At 48.9% G+C, this 16,412-nt stretch overlaps 1 protein-coding gene across 5 annotated transcripts in view; it reads left to right on the top strand.

The window, feature by feature from the left end:
- RPH3AL (rabphilin 3A like (without C2 domains)) overlaps positions 1 to 16,412 on the top strand; it is a 141,651-nt gene that overhangs the window by 58,041 nt on the left and 67,198 nt on the right. For all 5 annotated transcript variants that reach the window (XM_046676259.1, XM_046676261.1, XM_046676262.1 and 2 more), the window contains one exon: positions 847 to 976. In XM_046676259.1, the coding sequence (XP_046532215.1) occupies positions 847 to 976 (130 nt within the window). The remainder of the gene's footprint in view (positions 1 to 846; positions 977 to 16,412) is intronic.

Raw genomic sequence — 16,412 nt, 5'->3', positions numbered from 1 at the left:
CCCCCCCCCCCCCCCCCCCCCCCCCCCCCCCCCCCCCCCCCCCCCCGGCTTCCTCATCTGCACTCCCCCCACAATCCTGACTTTGCACAGCAGCAGAGTGAGCTTTTAAAAATGTCACTCGGATCAAATCACTCCTCCACATAAGGCTCCTCAATAACTTCACGTCGATCTTTGAAAATAATCCAAACTCCATTTTGTGACCTACAAAATCCATGTAATCCAGCCTTTCCTCGCCCCTCCAGCCTCCTTTTATCCCAGGCTCCCACTCGCTCATGAGGGAGTAGCCACACTGGCCTTCTGACTGTTCTGATGTGCAAACCCTTTCTCACCCCTGGGCCTTTGCACTTGCTGTCCCCTCTGCCTGGAATGCTCCCCCCCTGCCAGCTCTTCACGTGGTTTGGTCCTTGTCAGCCTTTGGCTGACAGCTCAGATGTTCTCAGGGGGCCTTCACTGATCACCTTCAACATGCCCCTGTCTCCCTCAATCTTCCTCCTCCTGTTTATTTTATTTCCTAGCACTTCCCCCTGTTTGAAGTCAGTTTGCTTGTTTCTGGACTTTCTTCCTTTATTGAATGTAAGTTCCGTGAGAGTAGGGACCATGTCTGTCTCTGGCTTGCTTGTCACAATATTCCCACTGTCTGGCACTTCATAGGTCCTCAATTAATAGTTGGTGAGTGAATAAATGATGTTAGCCAGAGGAAGGGGTGGGGCAGGGAACAGTACCCTAGGCGAGGGAACAGCACATGGGGCATGGTTTAGTGTTGGGGCCCCATGGCAACCGTGGCTGGGCAGTGGTTGGGTTGGAGACAGAAAGCACGTTCCAGCTGACTCGAGTCCTGTGTTGCAGGCGGCTGGTGGAGCGGCTGGAGACCATGAGGCGGAACGTGATGGGGAACGGCCTCTCCCAGTGTCTGCTCTGCGGGGAGGTGCTGGGCTTCCTGGGAAGCTCGTCGGTCTTCTGCAAGGACTGTCGGAAGGTAAGGCCCTGTTCTGGCCCTGCCACTCTGGCTACCCAGCCTGGACCAGCTCTGCTGCTGCTCTGTGGCTTTGCATCCTGCCTCCCAGGCGTGTGTGTTGTATGTGTGTATTTGTGCGTGTCTGTGGGCGCACATGGTATCCTGTGCTTCTTGGCAAGAAGGATTGGGGCCTGAAGGTCAAATGGCCTGGTTTCTATGGCTGCCTCTGGGTCTCATAGGCCTGGATGTGAATTCAGCCCTCCCCCTAGCCGTGTGACCTCAGGAAACTTGCTAACGTGTCATGCCTCATTTGTAAAATAAGGATGATGATCATATGTATCTTAGAGAGTTGTGAGGATTAACTATTCTATGCAAAGCTCTTAAAACCTCACCTGGCACATTAAATACTCAATAAATGTTGTTAGTTGGTATTAAGTAAATACAGTTCTCCTCAGGGGCAAACAGTGTGCTAGGATTGTACTTTCTATTCTATTGGCCTGCCTCTAGGTCCTTGGCCTCTCAAATGACGGTGATTTGGCAGCAAGGTCAAATGGATTTTCTCCTTTTCTTATACTGGAGAAATTGTCTAAATTGTGCCACATATTAAATTGTTTCATATTGAGTCCAATACTTTTCTAAATAACTTTTTGTTTTCCCTAGAGTTTCTTATTGCCTTTCTTTTTCTTGTTGACCCAAGAAAAACATGCCTTCCAATCCTCAAGATTATTTAACATCTCAAAAAAAAAAATATTTAGCATCTCAACTTTGCTCTCCATTGCATGGAGCCTTCATTTTTTTTCCCTGCCAGAAAACCTTCTAGATTCTTATATCTGCTCCAGCTTAGACTGGTTGCTGCACAGCTGTCATCATGGGACTTCCTTTTTCTGCCCTCCTAGTTTAGAGACACTGTTCCCAAGAGACCAAGACTCTTTTTGTTTTTCACTCTAGTTTTACTGGAACCGATCCTCAAGTAACTTCCATGTGCCAGTCGCTCTTTGAAGCCTGGAGTTATTGTGAACAAGACAGAGAAGGAACCTTCTCTCTTGAGATTACATTGAGTGAGGGAACCGAAAAAAAGCAATGATCAAATAAATAAGATTTCAGGAAGTCGTAAATTCTGAGAAGAAATCACAGGGGATAGAAGACTGGGGGTGGGGTATTAAGAGTTGAGAGGACTGTAAAATCCAGGGAAGTCAAAGAAGTTGGCATGGACCTGGCCACACGGAGGCCACTGGCAGTCTTGACAAAGGCATTTTCATGGCATTCAAAAGCTGGGTGAGAGAACCAAGGCACAGAAAGGTGAATCTGCCTAACTAAATGGAAAGCCATGACTTCAGATAAGCCAGGATTTCCGTTTTCCTCCCCTGCTCTCTGACCTGTGAGGAACCGGGCTGAGGAATGTAGATTAACTGGTGAAGGGTCCCAAGAACAGTGGAGGTGGGCGGGCACCTGGGTGTCAGGGAGGGTGGGCATCGTGTGTCGGCTCCTCCTTAAGCCCTCCATGGGCCGTGGACTAGATACCAGCATGGGTAGTGGGCCCGGGGACTCGGGAATGTCTTGCTCCCCATACCTGGGCAGGCGGGGTTATATTGTGTGGCTCCTGCCTTGGAACATGGGCCCAGCAGCCTGTTCCCTCCGTCTGCCCCTCCACCCCACAACTGCTGTAAATGTCCAGGTCTGCAGGGCCACGAAGACGGGGCAGAACCACATTTCCTTTCATTGGAAATGTCTGGGGCCTCGTCACAGAGGCAGACTGCTGCCTCTGGCGGCTGAAGGGTTAATGCCAGCCGCTCCTTGGAGAGCCGTTTCCTAGGCAACAGTGGCCCTCTCAGGGGAGGACCTCAGCTGGGGGTGGGGGTGGGGGAAAGGCTCTTCCAGGCACTCTTGCCACCCTCCCCCGCTCCCGCCCCCATCCCCGTACCCTGGAGCGCTGGGCTGGTCTGTAGGACGTTAGAAATTGTTCTTATTTTGCAGCAGACTGAGGACTAGGTCCTGGCTTGGGTGGTGAGGTGAGGAGCCCTTTGAGCTTCTGAGGGGACTTGTTCCTGGGTAAAAGTGGGAGGAGAGGGTGCTGGCTGGGGCCACAGCCGAATGATGGGCATTTGGGGGTTTCCTTCATCCATCCTTGAGAAGATTGTGTCATTCATTCATTCATTCACTCTGTGAATAGTAGAGGGCCCACTGTGTGCAGGCCCTGTTCGAGGTGCTGGGGATACTGTGAGCAAGATAAAGTCCTTGCTCTCACGGAGATTATTTTCCAGGGTTGGGAGAAGAGAGACAACAAACAAACAAATACAAAATAATGTCTAGTAAACTGAGGGCTCTGTAGTGAATTAAAACAGGGCAGTGGGATAGAGAATGACTGGGAGGGCCTCTCTGAGCTCAGACCCAGACACAAGCAGGAACCAGCCCTGGAAAGATCCAGGTGGAAAAGTGTTCCAGGCAGAGGGAATAGCAAGCATGAAGGCCCTGAGGCACAAACCAGCTGGGCACGTTCAAGGAACTAAGAAAGGCATCTGGGGAAGAGGGAGCGAGAGGTGGGCACAGCTGGTCACATAGAGCTTCATGGGTCAAGGTCAGGAGTGGAGATTTGATTCTAGTTTAATGGGATGCCAGTGGAGCGTTTTAAGCAGGAGTGTGACATGATCTGATTTGTGTTTTTCAGAGATGAGCTTAGCTGCTGTCTGGGGAGTGGCTTGCAGGGGGACATCGAGTGAAAGCAGGAGACAAGTGAGGAGGTCATGGCTGTCACTGGGAGACGATGGGGTTGGGGACAAGGCAACATAGGGATGGGGCTATACGCTAAGAGAATCAGTCTCTTCAGTGTGTTCTCAGCAGATTGGAAAGGACAAGAGATGGTGCTAAAGGGTCCTAAGAAGGAAAGGGGGTCCTGGACTGCAAATGGGCCAGGGCAAGAGGTCACCTGGTCCATCCTGCGTGGCAAGGGGGTGGCGGTCCACCTGGACTTTCCACTAAGTGCTGTTCCCATGCGCATGGCCTTGGATCACAGTGTCAGCCCAGCCACAGCACGGTGACCTTGTGCAAGTCACTTAACCTCTCTGGGCCTCCGCGTCTTCATCTGGAAATGGGATAGTAAACCTTATGCCATCATTGGGGGTGCGAGGAGTAAATGAGCTGAGACGGGGGAGCTGTTAGCAGAGTGTCAGGTCCATTGCAAACACTCAGTAAAGGGTACCTGTTGTTGTTAGTATCATGGCTAGTATTATTAATCCACTTCAAGGTCCTAGCTGTTCAGACTTCCCATGTGTTATCAGGAATGGCCTGACCTCCCACATATCTCAGAAGAGGTTTAGTGACATCCGTGTGTTGGTCAGCTGAGACTGCCATAACAAAATACCGCAGCCTGGACGGCTCCAGCAACAGAAGTGGATCTCTCATTGTCCTGCTGGCTGGGAAGTTCAAGGTCAAGGTGCTGGCCAGTTCGCTGTCTGGTGAGAGCACTCCTCCTGGCTCACAGACAGCCGCCTCCTCGCTGTGTCCACACTTGGTGGAGAGAGCCCTGGTGTCTCCTCCACTTCCAATAAGGACGCCAGTCCTATCGGATCAGGGCCCCACCCTTATGACCTCATTCAACCTAATTCCTTACTAAACACCCTGACCCCAGGTACTCACACTGGGGAACAGGGCTTCAACATAAGAATTTTGATGGGACAAAGTTCAGCCCATAGCACCCCGCATTTTCCTTATTAGAGTTCATGTCTTCTTGAACTTAAAATCAGAGTTCCCAGAGTTGGCCGCATGTTTCATAATTTATATAAAAGCCTCCAGAAGCCCGTGTAGCCCTCCAGCATTGCGTGGCTTGAGCCAGTGGGAACCCCTCAGTTTTTGTGCAACTTCCTCATATAAACCTAACACTCAATCACTTATTCAGTCCACTGTGGGCTAATTTTGGAGTAGGGGGATCCAGAAGGAGAGGTGTCCAGAATGGTCACTTCCCTCAGGTCCTGATGGTCCAGACAGTATTCTCTAGAATGGTGCTGACTATGGCTGGGACAAGGGTTTCCAAGACTGAGAGCAATCGGGAGGGTTGCCTGGAGGAGCTGGCTCCTAAGGCTGGGCAGGCTTCTGAGAGGCTGAGAGCAGAGCGAAGGGCATTCCAGGAGGGGGAGAGCAGCACAGCAGAGATGGAGACAGGCTGGGCCAGCACTTGACTGTGAGGATGCAGGCCCTGAGGGCAGGGAGAATGTGCTGAAAGAAGAAAGGACACAGGAGAGGATGTCAGATTTGACTTGGAATCAAGGGAACCTTGGAGGAGGGACAGGGGAGATGGGGATGGGAAGATGTGGGGTAGAGCTGAGATCTTTCGGAAGGAAATGGGGCTTGTTAGAAGGAGTTCTCTGAGGGCCAAGCTGCATTTGAGCAGAGCAGGCAGGTCTATAGGGCCCCGAGTCCCCTGGGAGATGGTCACAGAGGTTCAAATGTCCTGGGGCCACTGTGCCAGGTGGTGGTCACTTAGGAGCTGAGTCCCTGGAGAATCAGGAGGGAGGCCCAGTCTTAGCCTCAGAGCCCCCTGCAAAGCTTTAGCCCTTGCAAGGGCTCTCTGGTGTCCAGGAGGGGAGGACGATGTCATCCATTCACTCATCCAACAAATATTTTTTGTATGCCTATTGGTGCAGGCACAGTGTAAAGACACACAGATCCCTTTGGGGAGCGGGGTTAAATGGTTATGGATAATTAATGACAGTCGTGATTGGGGTTATGGAGGCATCCCTGAGGGTCTGAGAGAGCTCTAATGGTACTGGCCTAATTGGGGGCATCAGGAGCCCTCTGGGCTCACCAGTTTCTGGGCGCCTCCTGTTTATTCCCATCTTTACTCTCTACCTTCTCACCTTTTGCAATGGCCTGCAGCCCTGGGTCCCATGAGGTGTGTGGGCGTGGGCAGGCTGCAGAGAGGGGGTGCTGGGGGATCTCTGACATGGGAAGTGTCCAGATCCAGGCCTGGAGGGCAGGTCCTCAGGTGCTCCTGGCCACACGGAGCCGCCCCAGCAAGAGCCCTGGCAGCATTCGGCAGCCACAATGAGCACGCAGGTGGAACCCCTGGTACCGGTCCTGGTTGCAGCACCCCCTCTGTAGCTGGGCCTGCATGCAGGCTGCCTGCCCTCGTTATTGGAGAGCTGTGGTGGGAAGGGAGAGGGCCCAGCTGGTTAATTAGAGGGGCCTGGCACTCCTAATTGCTTGGGATCTGAGTCAACCGGCTTTCAGTTTAATTGAGCATCCTGCTTCACCAACGATGGGGAGGCTGGGCAGGGCTGCAGGAGAACCTGCCTGAGCCCAGGATGGCATTGTTGCCACATGGGGGAAGCAATCAGATTTGTCTCTGGTCCCAGCCAAAATATATTCCACGGTGTGGGAGCAGAGAAGCCTGCCCATGAACTGGTGGTCTTGGTATTGGGTGCTGGGTCCTGGTGAAAGAGAATGAGGCAGGCCACACTTGGCTCAAAGCCCTGAGGGAAGTCCAGCTCGGAGGTGGGGAGAGATGGGGGGGTGTCAGGCATCGCTGGCCCAGGATGGGGAGCGCTGGAGGGAAGGGACCTGGCTGGAACCTGATCCCTGTCCCCTGCCCTGCTCACGGCTCTGAGGGGGTATATCTTGTTGGGGTCAGCCCAGACCCCCAGCAGGTGAGCTGGCAGTCACCCTAGGGCCAGTCATGCCATTGTGAGGGCCCCACCGTCATGACCTCATTGAACTCTAGTCACCTTCAAACACCATCTTGCTGGGGGTTAGAACTTCACCATGTGACTTCTGAGGGGACACAAACAGTCAGTCCGTAGCACCTGCTGAACAGAAACTCGGGCGGTGGGGGCAGCGGTGTTTCTCTAACAAGCATTCCAGGGGATTCTGAGTCTCCTAGGGTTTGACAATCCCTGCTCGAGGGTCCCAGCCCCAGGCTGTCTCAGCTGGTGGTGAAGGACCTGAAGTGGCCCAGCCTTGCCTCTTCTTGTCGCCCTCCCCTGTGCCACACGCACCCACACCACACGCATACACCCCAGCTCAGGGTCTCCTGCGCCCTCCCTCAGGCCATCCTCGCTCCTGCAAACAGTGAGCACAGAGCCATTGTCCTACCTGTGATGTCCTTTAGGGTTTATAAAAGCGCTTTCACAAAAGTCATCCTTTTTAGTCCTAAGGACAAAGCTGGAAGGGAGGCAGGGGAGGTGAGGCTGTCCCCCGTCGCAGATGGAGAACAGGGGCTCAGCTGAGGTGGTGTGGCCTGCTTGGGTCCCCCAGGGCGTTCACTGCGCCCCTCCATTCCTTCAGACCAGACCAGTCACGCCATGTGCTTTCCCGTCCTTGAGAAGCAGGGACATCTTCCTAAAGAACCCAGGAGGAGAAACATCATACCCAGGGGCTAAATATTGAAAACTTTTCTTATAAAATCAGGAATAAGACAAGTTCCATGCATCTTGATCACCTCTTCTATCCAACATTATACTGGAGGCCTAGGCAGTGCAATCAGGCAAGAAAAAGAAACGTATGGCATACAGATCGGGAAAGAGTAGCTAAAACTGTCATCATCCAGGAAGGACGTGACTATGTAACAGGAAAATCTGAAAGCGTCTAAATACAGGTGGTTAGAATTAGTAGGTGAATTTAGCAAGGTTGTTGTATACAGGTTTAATATACCTACAAGAAAATCAGTACTTCTATACACCGGTGACAAAAATGAGAGAAAATAAAAAGTCCAGTTTGTGACAAAGGGGACATTGATAGGCAGTGGGAGGAGAATGGCCTTTTGAATAAATAATGCAAGGTCATTTGGATATTGATATGGAAAAAAACGTGTCTTGACTTAGCTCACACTAGGCACAAAAATCAGTTCCGGATTGATTTCAGATTTAAATGTTGAAAGGTAAAATAGTAAATATTTTGGAGGAAGAAAATAAATAAATAGATAAGAAAGGAAAGAAAGAAAGAAACAGGAGAAAAAAGAAAAACAGGAAAAGGCTTTAAAGCGAAGGAGTGGACACCCTATCTGCCTGGAAGATGTCTTTGGGGACCCCGAGTGAACCCAGATGGCCCTGTCCGGAGGCACGCTCCCACCTGTCCTCCGTCCAGTGCCCGCAGTGCCGGCTGGCTGCCCTCACCACCATGGGGGGAGACAGCAGAGAACAGCGCAGCCCCCTTGGGGGCCTTTTACCTCCTTTGGAGCCAGCTCAGCTCCCTAGGCCCATCCTTGCAAAGGAAGTTGAATTTCATGCAGAGCTTGTTTCTCTGCAGAATTTTTTCCTTCACTCACTCTACAGCATTTTGTTGGGTGCTGACTATGTGCCGGGCCCCGGAGGTTCTGTGCTGAACAAGACAGGAGGCGGCCTTGCCCTCGCAACCACGACTAGTGATAAGAGCCGGTATTTTTCTCACTGACTATGCCAGACATTGTTCTAAGGCTTTTCACATGTTCACTCATTCGGTCCTCCTAACAGCCCTACAGGGTCAGAACTATTATCATTCCTCTTTTATAGATGGGGAAACTGAGGCACAGAGTGGTTAAGTACCTTGCCCAAGGTCACTCAGCTAATTCGTTGTGGAGTCAGGATTTGAACCCAAGCAGTCTGGTTTGCCAGTAGCTGCTGGACTACCTCACCTGCATAAAGCTTATGACCTAGAAAGCACGGTGGACAAGAACAAGTAACTGCAATCATTCCAGAAAGTGGTAGGCAAAAACATCAAATGTTTGAGAGGGCGGGCACTGTAACAGCCAGTGGGGAGGGAGTGGGAAGGCAGCTGTTTTATTGTGGACGCACAGCATCCAAAAATGAGGAGGTGACATTTGAGCTGAGACCATGATGAGAAAAAGTCAGGTCTGGCAGAAAGTGTCCCAGGCAGAGGGAGGGGCGTGGATGAGCCATTGGGCGGGCAGAGTGAGGCTTAAGTGAGAGTCAGGAGGAAGGCCAGGGAGGCACGGGGAGGGAGCAGGCCCCACAAATGGCCCCCCTGGCAAATGCTCTACCCCGAGCTCAACCCCCTCTTACTGTGGAGCCTGGCCTGCACTGAGCCTACGTAGTGGGGGCTGCCCCACCCCACTCCTTGGATAGCTTGATCCCCCAAAATAGGAGGCAATTTCTGAAATTATTTATTCTTTAACTTGTGGTGAAATGTACATAACATAAAATATACCATTTTTAAGTATACAGTTCAGGGACATTAAGTACATTCACATTGTTGTCCTACCATCACCACCATCATCGCCAGAACTTTCTTGAAAAACCGAAACTCTATGCCCATTAAACAATAACCCCGTTCCCACCGGCCCTGGCCCCCGGCCCCCGCCATCCTGCTTTCCGTCTCTGAGTTTGACTGCTCCAGGAGCCTCAGGGAAGCAGAGTCATCCAGTATTTGTCTTTTCGTGACCGGCTTCTTTCCCTTAATGTCTTCAAGGCTACTCCATGTGGTAGAGTCTATCAGAATTTCCTTCTTTGTTTTTTCATTTGAGTTCATAATAGTTTACATCATTGTGAAGTTTCAGTTGTACATTATTTCTTGTCTGTCACCACATAAGTGCTCCCCTTCACCCCCTGTGCCCACCCACCACCCCCCTTCCCCTGGTAACCACTGAACTGTTTTCTTTGTCCATGTGCTTGTTTATATTCCACATACGAGTGAAATCATTTGGTGTTTGTCTTTCTCTCTCTGGCTTATTTCACTTAGCATAATCCCCTCCAGGACCTTCCATGTTGTTGCAAACAGGATGATTTTGTCTTTTTTATGGCTGAGTAGTATTCCATTGTATATATATGCCACATCTTCTTTATCCAATCATCAGTCAGTGGGCACTTGGGTTGCTTCCATGTCTTGGCTATTGTGAATAGTGCTGCAATGAACATAGGGGTGCATATGTTACTTTGGGTTGTTGATTTTAGATTGCTTGGGTAGATACCCAGTAGTGGGATAGCTGGGTTATATGGTATTTCTATTTTTAACTTTTTGAGAAATCTCCATACTGTTTTCCATAGTGGCTGCACCAGTTTGCATTCCCACCAGCAGTGTATGAGGGTTCCCTTCTCTCCACACCCTCTCCAACATTTGTTATTTTTAGTCTTAGTGATTATAGCCATTTTAACAGGCATAAGGTGGTGTTTTAGTGTAGTTTTGATTTGCATTTCCATGATGATTAGTGATCAGAATTTCCTTCTTTTTAAGGCCAAATAATATTCCACTGTGTGTATGTAATATTTTGTCAATCCATTCATCTGTCGATGGACGCTTAGGTTGCTTCCATATTTTAGCCATTGTGAACAGTGCGCCTATGAATTTGGGTGTGCCGGGATCTATTTGAGACTCTGCTTTCCATTCTTTGGGGCGTATACCCAGAAGTGGAACTGCTGGGTCCTGTGGTAGTTCTGTGTGTAATTTTCACACTGTTCTCCATGGCAGCTGCACCACCTTACAGTCCCAGCGGCAGCACCCTGAGGGTTAGGAGGGGGCAGTTTTTCTCAGGGCCTCCCTCCCGAATCGGGGTGCCGTGAAAGTCACCTGTATCTCTCTGTCCCCCACTCCCTTTCCAAACCCAGCCCTCAGAGGCTCTGTCCTTCCTGGAGGCCACAGAAGCAGCCGCCTCCCTGAGCAATAGCCGGTTCATCTGAGCTGCCTCCAGATTGGCCTCGCCGTGTCCTTTCTCCTGCTTGACCTAATTCAGATGTAGAAGACGTGTGTTTGTGCCTCATTACCAAGATGGATTTTTTCATTCAGCTACCGATGTTTCCTAAATTCCCAGAAAAAGTCACTTAATTCGTCTGCCCCCAGGGCCTGCCCTGGCTGCTCGTGTGTCTCCCAGGCTGCTTGGCAGGCATTGACTTGGCTGCTGTTGCCACGATGGGAGGATTGGACCAGACACCACGCAGCATCTTGGAACATCTGCCCTGCTGGGAGTCTGGTGATCAGAATGTCTCCATTAAGGCCCACTTTTCTTGCTGTCCACGTGCCTGGGGCATGCCTTTTCTTCTCCCACAGTAGCTTCTTTCTTGCCACTTTGTGCAGTGCAGAGCCCACTCTGCTCACCCCGTCTTGCCATTGACCTTCAGCTCAGGGTCAGAGGCAGGTAAGGAGCTGCAGAGAGCCAGGGCCGGCTCCGGGAACCTCGAGGCCTCCTGGCAACAAGGCCCAGAGCTTCCTGGAGAGAGACCAGCATTAGGGTCTTTGGGTCGGTCCCTGCAGCCCTCTAGAGACCCTACCCACTTAGCTCACCTTCGGCCAAGCCCTGTCCTTCTGGAGCTCACCACTGGTGACAGATAATGCAGCGCAGTGTGAGAAGTGCTGTTGGACAGAATGCCTGGAGTGATCCTGGAGGGGAGGGGTGGCCGGGCTGGCACCTGGAGAGGTGCGGAGGCTGCAGAGTGGAGCTGACTTTGGCTGGGCCTGGAAGGGTGGACACCAAGGGGGAGGGCCTTTCAGGAGGAGGCACAGCTCTGTAGAGGCAGGGTGACGAGGAAGCGAGGGGAGTGGAGTGGTGGGCCTTGGGCATAGCTAGTGGTTTGGGGATACGGGGGAGGGAGGAAAGAAGATGGAGGGGGCAAGGGGCAGGCGGCAGGCTGAGGGAGGGAGAGAAGGAAGTGAGGACCCTGAAGGGCCTCAGGTACCAAGCTATGGGCAGCAGAGCCATCAAAGGGTGCTAAGCAGGGGACGAGAATCAGGTGGGCCTTTGGGGAGGTTAAGTCCAGAGGCAGATTTGGAGGAGGGTGTGTGTAGTGGGTTGGAGAGAGCCTGTTAGATGCTGAATTATCCAATTAGCAATAACAAGGGCCTGGATTCAGGCAAGAACAACCAGGAAGGACAGTCAAAAGATAATTAAAAGTTAGAAATAACAAAAGCTACCAGGGATCCAGAGCTCACTCAGGGCCAGGCCCCTGCCCACTTAATTGTCACTCTGGGAGGCCGTGATCCGCCCTTTGGAGGTGAGGAAACAAGTATGTGGAGGTTACGCCCTCGCCTGGCCACGGGGAGTCAGTAGTAGGGTCCCACGGCCTTGCCCAGGCCTACCTGCTGCACTGTGCTGGGTCCTGACGTGCAGGGCTGGGCTGGGCCAGGGGGTGGTGGGCACGTTGGTGCAAGTGGGGCTGAGGTTCCTGGGGGAAGCCACGTGGTCTCTGTAGTCTGTGGGCTGGATTCCAGGATGGGGGTCCGAAGAGGGGCCCTGGTGGGACATCAGCCCAGAGGTGGATGTCGTGGGGGAGACTGAAGTGACATGGGAGAGAGCAGGGATCCAGGGTGAGGAGGAGATTCCCACCAAATGGGGCATTGTGAGAGAGTGGGGTGGAGGCAGCTGTCTTCTCCCCTTGAACCTGCCTCAATGACCTGTCTAGAGACATTTCTGTGACCTGTTGTCCCCGTATGGGTGTCATGCTGTTGAAGTGTCAGCCTCTCTGTACAATAAGTGAGCTAAGACTGGTCACTGGGCATCTGCTGTATGCGCTCAAGTCACTCAGGTGTGAGGGGAGTCCCACTGAGAAGGAGCGATCCCGTAAATGCCAGGGAAGCTGCCCAGTGGGGTGGGGGTGGGGGGCAGAGAAGCCCGGGGAGAGCTGGGCCTCCAGGGAGGGGTGGTTCTCCCCTGCCTCGCCCCCCAGCTGTGAGGCAGGCACCTCCCCATCCTCCGGATTGGCCCTGGTGGGGCCGTCTTTGGCACAGTCCCCAAGAGCTCCAGGCTTCTGTGCCCCATCTTGACCATGCTGCACCTTGGGCTTTACCCTGAACCCCAGCTCTACCAGTGCCTGGACCCCCGACTTTACCACTGACTGTGTTTCCAGAAGTGACAGCTCCTGTCCCCTCCTGGGCTGTGTGCCCTGGAGCCCACTCCAAGCATCCTGGTGACCCTGCCCATGCCCTGTTCCTCTCCTGCACCAGGGACCCAAGAGCTGGGTGGCACTTGATCACAGGTCAAAGCCTGTTTTCATGATCTAGAATGTTTTGTTTTGGTTTGGTTTTTTATTAAGATTATGATAGATTACAACCTTGTGAGATTTCAGTTGTACATTACTGTTAGTCATGTTGTGGGTACACCACTTCACTCTTTGTGCCCTCCCCCACTCCCCCTTTTTCCTGGTAACCACTGATCGGTTCTCCTTGTCTATATGTTGACTTCCACCTATAAGTGGAGTCATATAGAGTTCGTCTTTCTCTGTCTGGCTTATTTCGCTTAACGTAATACCCTCAAGGTCTATCCATGTTGATGCGAATGGAACAATTTTGTCCTTTTTTATGGCTGAGTAGTATTCCATTGTGTATACATACCATATCTTCTTTATCCAATCATCAGTTTCTGAGCATTTAGGTTGGTTCCACGTCTTGGCTATTGTAAATAATGCTGTGATGAACATAGGGGTGCAAGGGACTCTTGGAATTGCTGATTTCAGGTTCTTAGGATAGATACCCAGTAGTGGGATGGCTGGGTCATAGGGTATTTCTATGTTTAACTTTTTGAGAAATCTCCATACTGTTTTCCATAGTGGCTGCACTAGTTTGCATTCCCACCAACAGTGTATGAGGGTTCCTTTTTCTCCACAACCTCTCCAACATTTGTCACTCTTGGTTTGGGATATTTTTGCCAGTCTAACGGGTGTAAGGTGATATCTTAGTGTAGTTTTGATTTGCATTTCCCTGATGATTAGCGATGATGAACATCTTTTCATGTGTCTATTGGCCATTCGTATATCTTCTTTGGAGAAATGTCTGTTCATGTCCTCTGCCCATTTTTTGATCGGGTTGTTTGTTTTTTTGTTGTTAAGCTGTGTGAGTTCTTTGTATATTATGGAGATTAATCCTTTGTCGGATAAGTAGCTTGTAAATATTTTTTCCCAGTTAGTGGGCTGTTTTTTTGTTTCAATCCTGTTTTCCCTTGCCTTGAAGAAACTCTTTAGTCTGATGAAGTCCCATTTGTTTATTCTTTCTATTGTTTCCCTCATCTGAGGAGTTATAGTGTCTGAAAAGATTCTTTTGAAACTGATGTCAAAGAGTGTACTGCCTATATTCTCTTCTAGAAGACTTATTGTTTCAGGCCTAATCTTTAGGTCTTTGATCCATTTTGAGTTTATTTTTGTGAATGGTGAAAAAGAATGGTCAATTTTCATTCTTTTACATGTGTCCAGTTTTCCCAGCACCATTTGTTGAAGAGACTTTCTTTTCTCCACTGTAGGCTCTCAGCTCCTTTGTCGAAGATTAGCTGTCCATAGATGTGTGGTTTTATCTCTGGGCTTTCAATTCTGTTCCATTGATCTGTGCTCCTGTTTTTGTACCAGTACCATGCTGTTTTGATCACTGTAGCTTTGTAGTATGTTTTGAAGTCGGGGATTGTGATGCGTCTGGCTTTGTTTTTCTTACTCAGGATTGCTTTAGCAATTCATGGTCTTTTGCTGCCCCATATGAATTTTAGGATTCTTTGTTCAATTTCTGTAGAGAATGTCCTTGGGATTCTGATTGGAATAGCATTGAATCTGTAGATTGCTTTAGGTAGTATGGACATTTTAACTATGTTTATTCTTCCAATCCATGTGCATGGAATGTCTTTCCATCTCTTTATGTCATCGTCACTTTCTTTCAAGAAAGTCTTGTAGTTTTCATTGTATAAATCTTTCACTTCCTTGGTTAAATTCATCCCAAGGTATTTTATTCTTTTCATTGCGATTGTGAATGGGATTGAGTTCTTGAGTTCTTTTTCTGTTAGTTCATTGTTAGTGTATAGAAATGCTACTGATTTACGTATGTTGATTTTATACCCTGCAACTTTGCTGTAGCTGTTGATTGTTTCTAATAGTTTTCCTATGGATTCTTTGGGGTTTTCTATATATAAGATCATGTCGTCTGCAAACAGCAAGAGTTTTACTTCTTCATGGCCTATTTGGATTCCTTTTATTTCTTTTTCCTGCCGAATTGCTCTGGCCAACACCTCCAGTACTATGTTGAATAGGAGTGGTGAAAGTGGGCACCCTTGTCTTGTTCCTGTCCTCAGAGGGATAGCTTTCAGTTTTTGTCCGTTGAGTATGGTGTTGGCTGTGGGTTTGTCATATATGGCCTTTATTATGTTGAGGTACTTTCCTTCTATACCTATTTTATTGAGGGTTTTTATCATAAATGGGTGTCAGATCTTGTCGAATGCTTTCTCTGCATCTATTGAGATGATCATGTGGTTTTTGTTTCTCATTTTGTTAATGTAGTGTATCACGTTGATTGACTTGCGGATGTTGAACCATCCCTGTGTCCCTGGTATAAATCCCACTTGATCATGGTGTATAATCTGTTTGATGTATTGCTGTATTCGGTTTGCCAGAATTTTCTTGAGGATTTTTGCATCTATGTTCATCAGTGATATCGGCCTGTAGTTCTCCTTCTTTGGGTTGTCCTTGTCAGGTTTGGGGATCAGAGTGATGTTGGCTTCATAGAATGTGTTAGGGAGTACTCCATCTTCCTCAATTTTCTGGAATAGTTTGAGAAGGATAGGTATTAAATCTTCTTTGAATGTTTGGTAGAATTCTCCAGAGAAGCCGTCTGGTCCTGGACTCTTATTTTTGGGGAGGTTTTTGATTACTTTTCTATTTCTTTACTTGTGATTGGCCTATTCAGATTCTCCATTTCTTCCTGGTTCAGTTTGGGGAGGTTGTAAGAGTCCAGGAATTTGTCCATTTCTTCTAGGTTGTTCAATTTGTTGGCATATAGTTTTTCATAGTATTCTCTTATGATCCCTTGTATTTCTTTGGTATCTGTTGTGATTTCTCCTCTCTCATTCCTAATTTTATTTATTTGAGATTTCTCTCTTCTTTTCTTGGTGAGTCTGGCTAAGGGTTTGTCAATTTTGTTAATTTTTTTGAAGAACCAACTCTTTGTTTCATTGATCCTTTCTACTGTCTTTTTTGTTTCAGTATCATTTATTTCTGCTCTTATTTTTATTATTTCCCTCCTTCTACTGACTCTGGGCTTTGTTTGTTCCTCTTTTTCTAATTCTGTTAGGTGTCATTTGAGGTTGCTTATGTGAGCTTTTTCTTGTTTAGTGAGGTGAGCCTGTATTGCAATGAATTTCCCTCTTAGGACTGCTTTTGCTGCATCCCAAATGATTTGGTATGACATGTTCTCATTTTTATTTGTCTCCAGATAATATTTGATTTCTTCTTTAATTTCTTCAATAATCCATTGTTTGTTCAGTAGCGTGTTGTTTAGTCTCCACATTTTTGCACCTTTCTCTGCTTTATTCTTGTAGTTGATTTCTAGTTTCATAGCATTATCAGAAAAGTGCTTGATATTATTTCAACTCTCTTGTATTTATTGATGCTTGCTTTGTTTCCCCAAATATGGTCTATTCTTGAGAATGTTCCATGCACACTTGAGAAGAATGTGTAGCCTGCTGTTTTTGGATGAAATGTTCTATATATATCTATTAAGTCCATGTGGTCTAATTTTTCATTTAATTCTATAATTTCCTTGTTGATTTTCTGTCTGGATGTTTCTTGAAGAGGAG

This window comes from Equus quagga, chromosome 11 (assembly GCF_021613505.1).
Source record: "Equus quagga isolate Etosha38 chromosome 11, UCLA_HA_Equagga_1.0, whole genome shotgun sequence".
Classification (NCBI taxonomy): domain Eukaryota; kingdom Metazoa; phylum Chordata; class Mammalia; order Perissodactyla; family Equidae; genus Equus; species Equus quagga.
The sequence above is the reverse complement of the archived record's forward strand: the minus strand, read 5'-3'. Positions and strand labels throughout refer to the sequence as shown.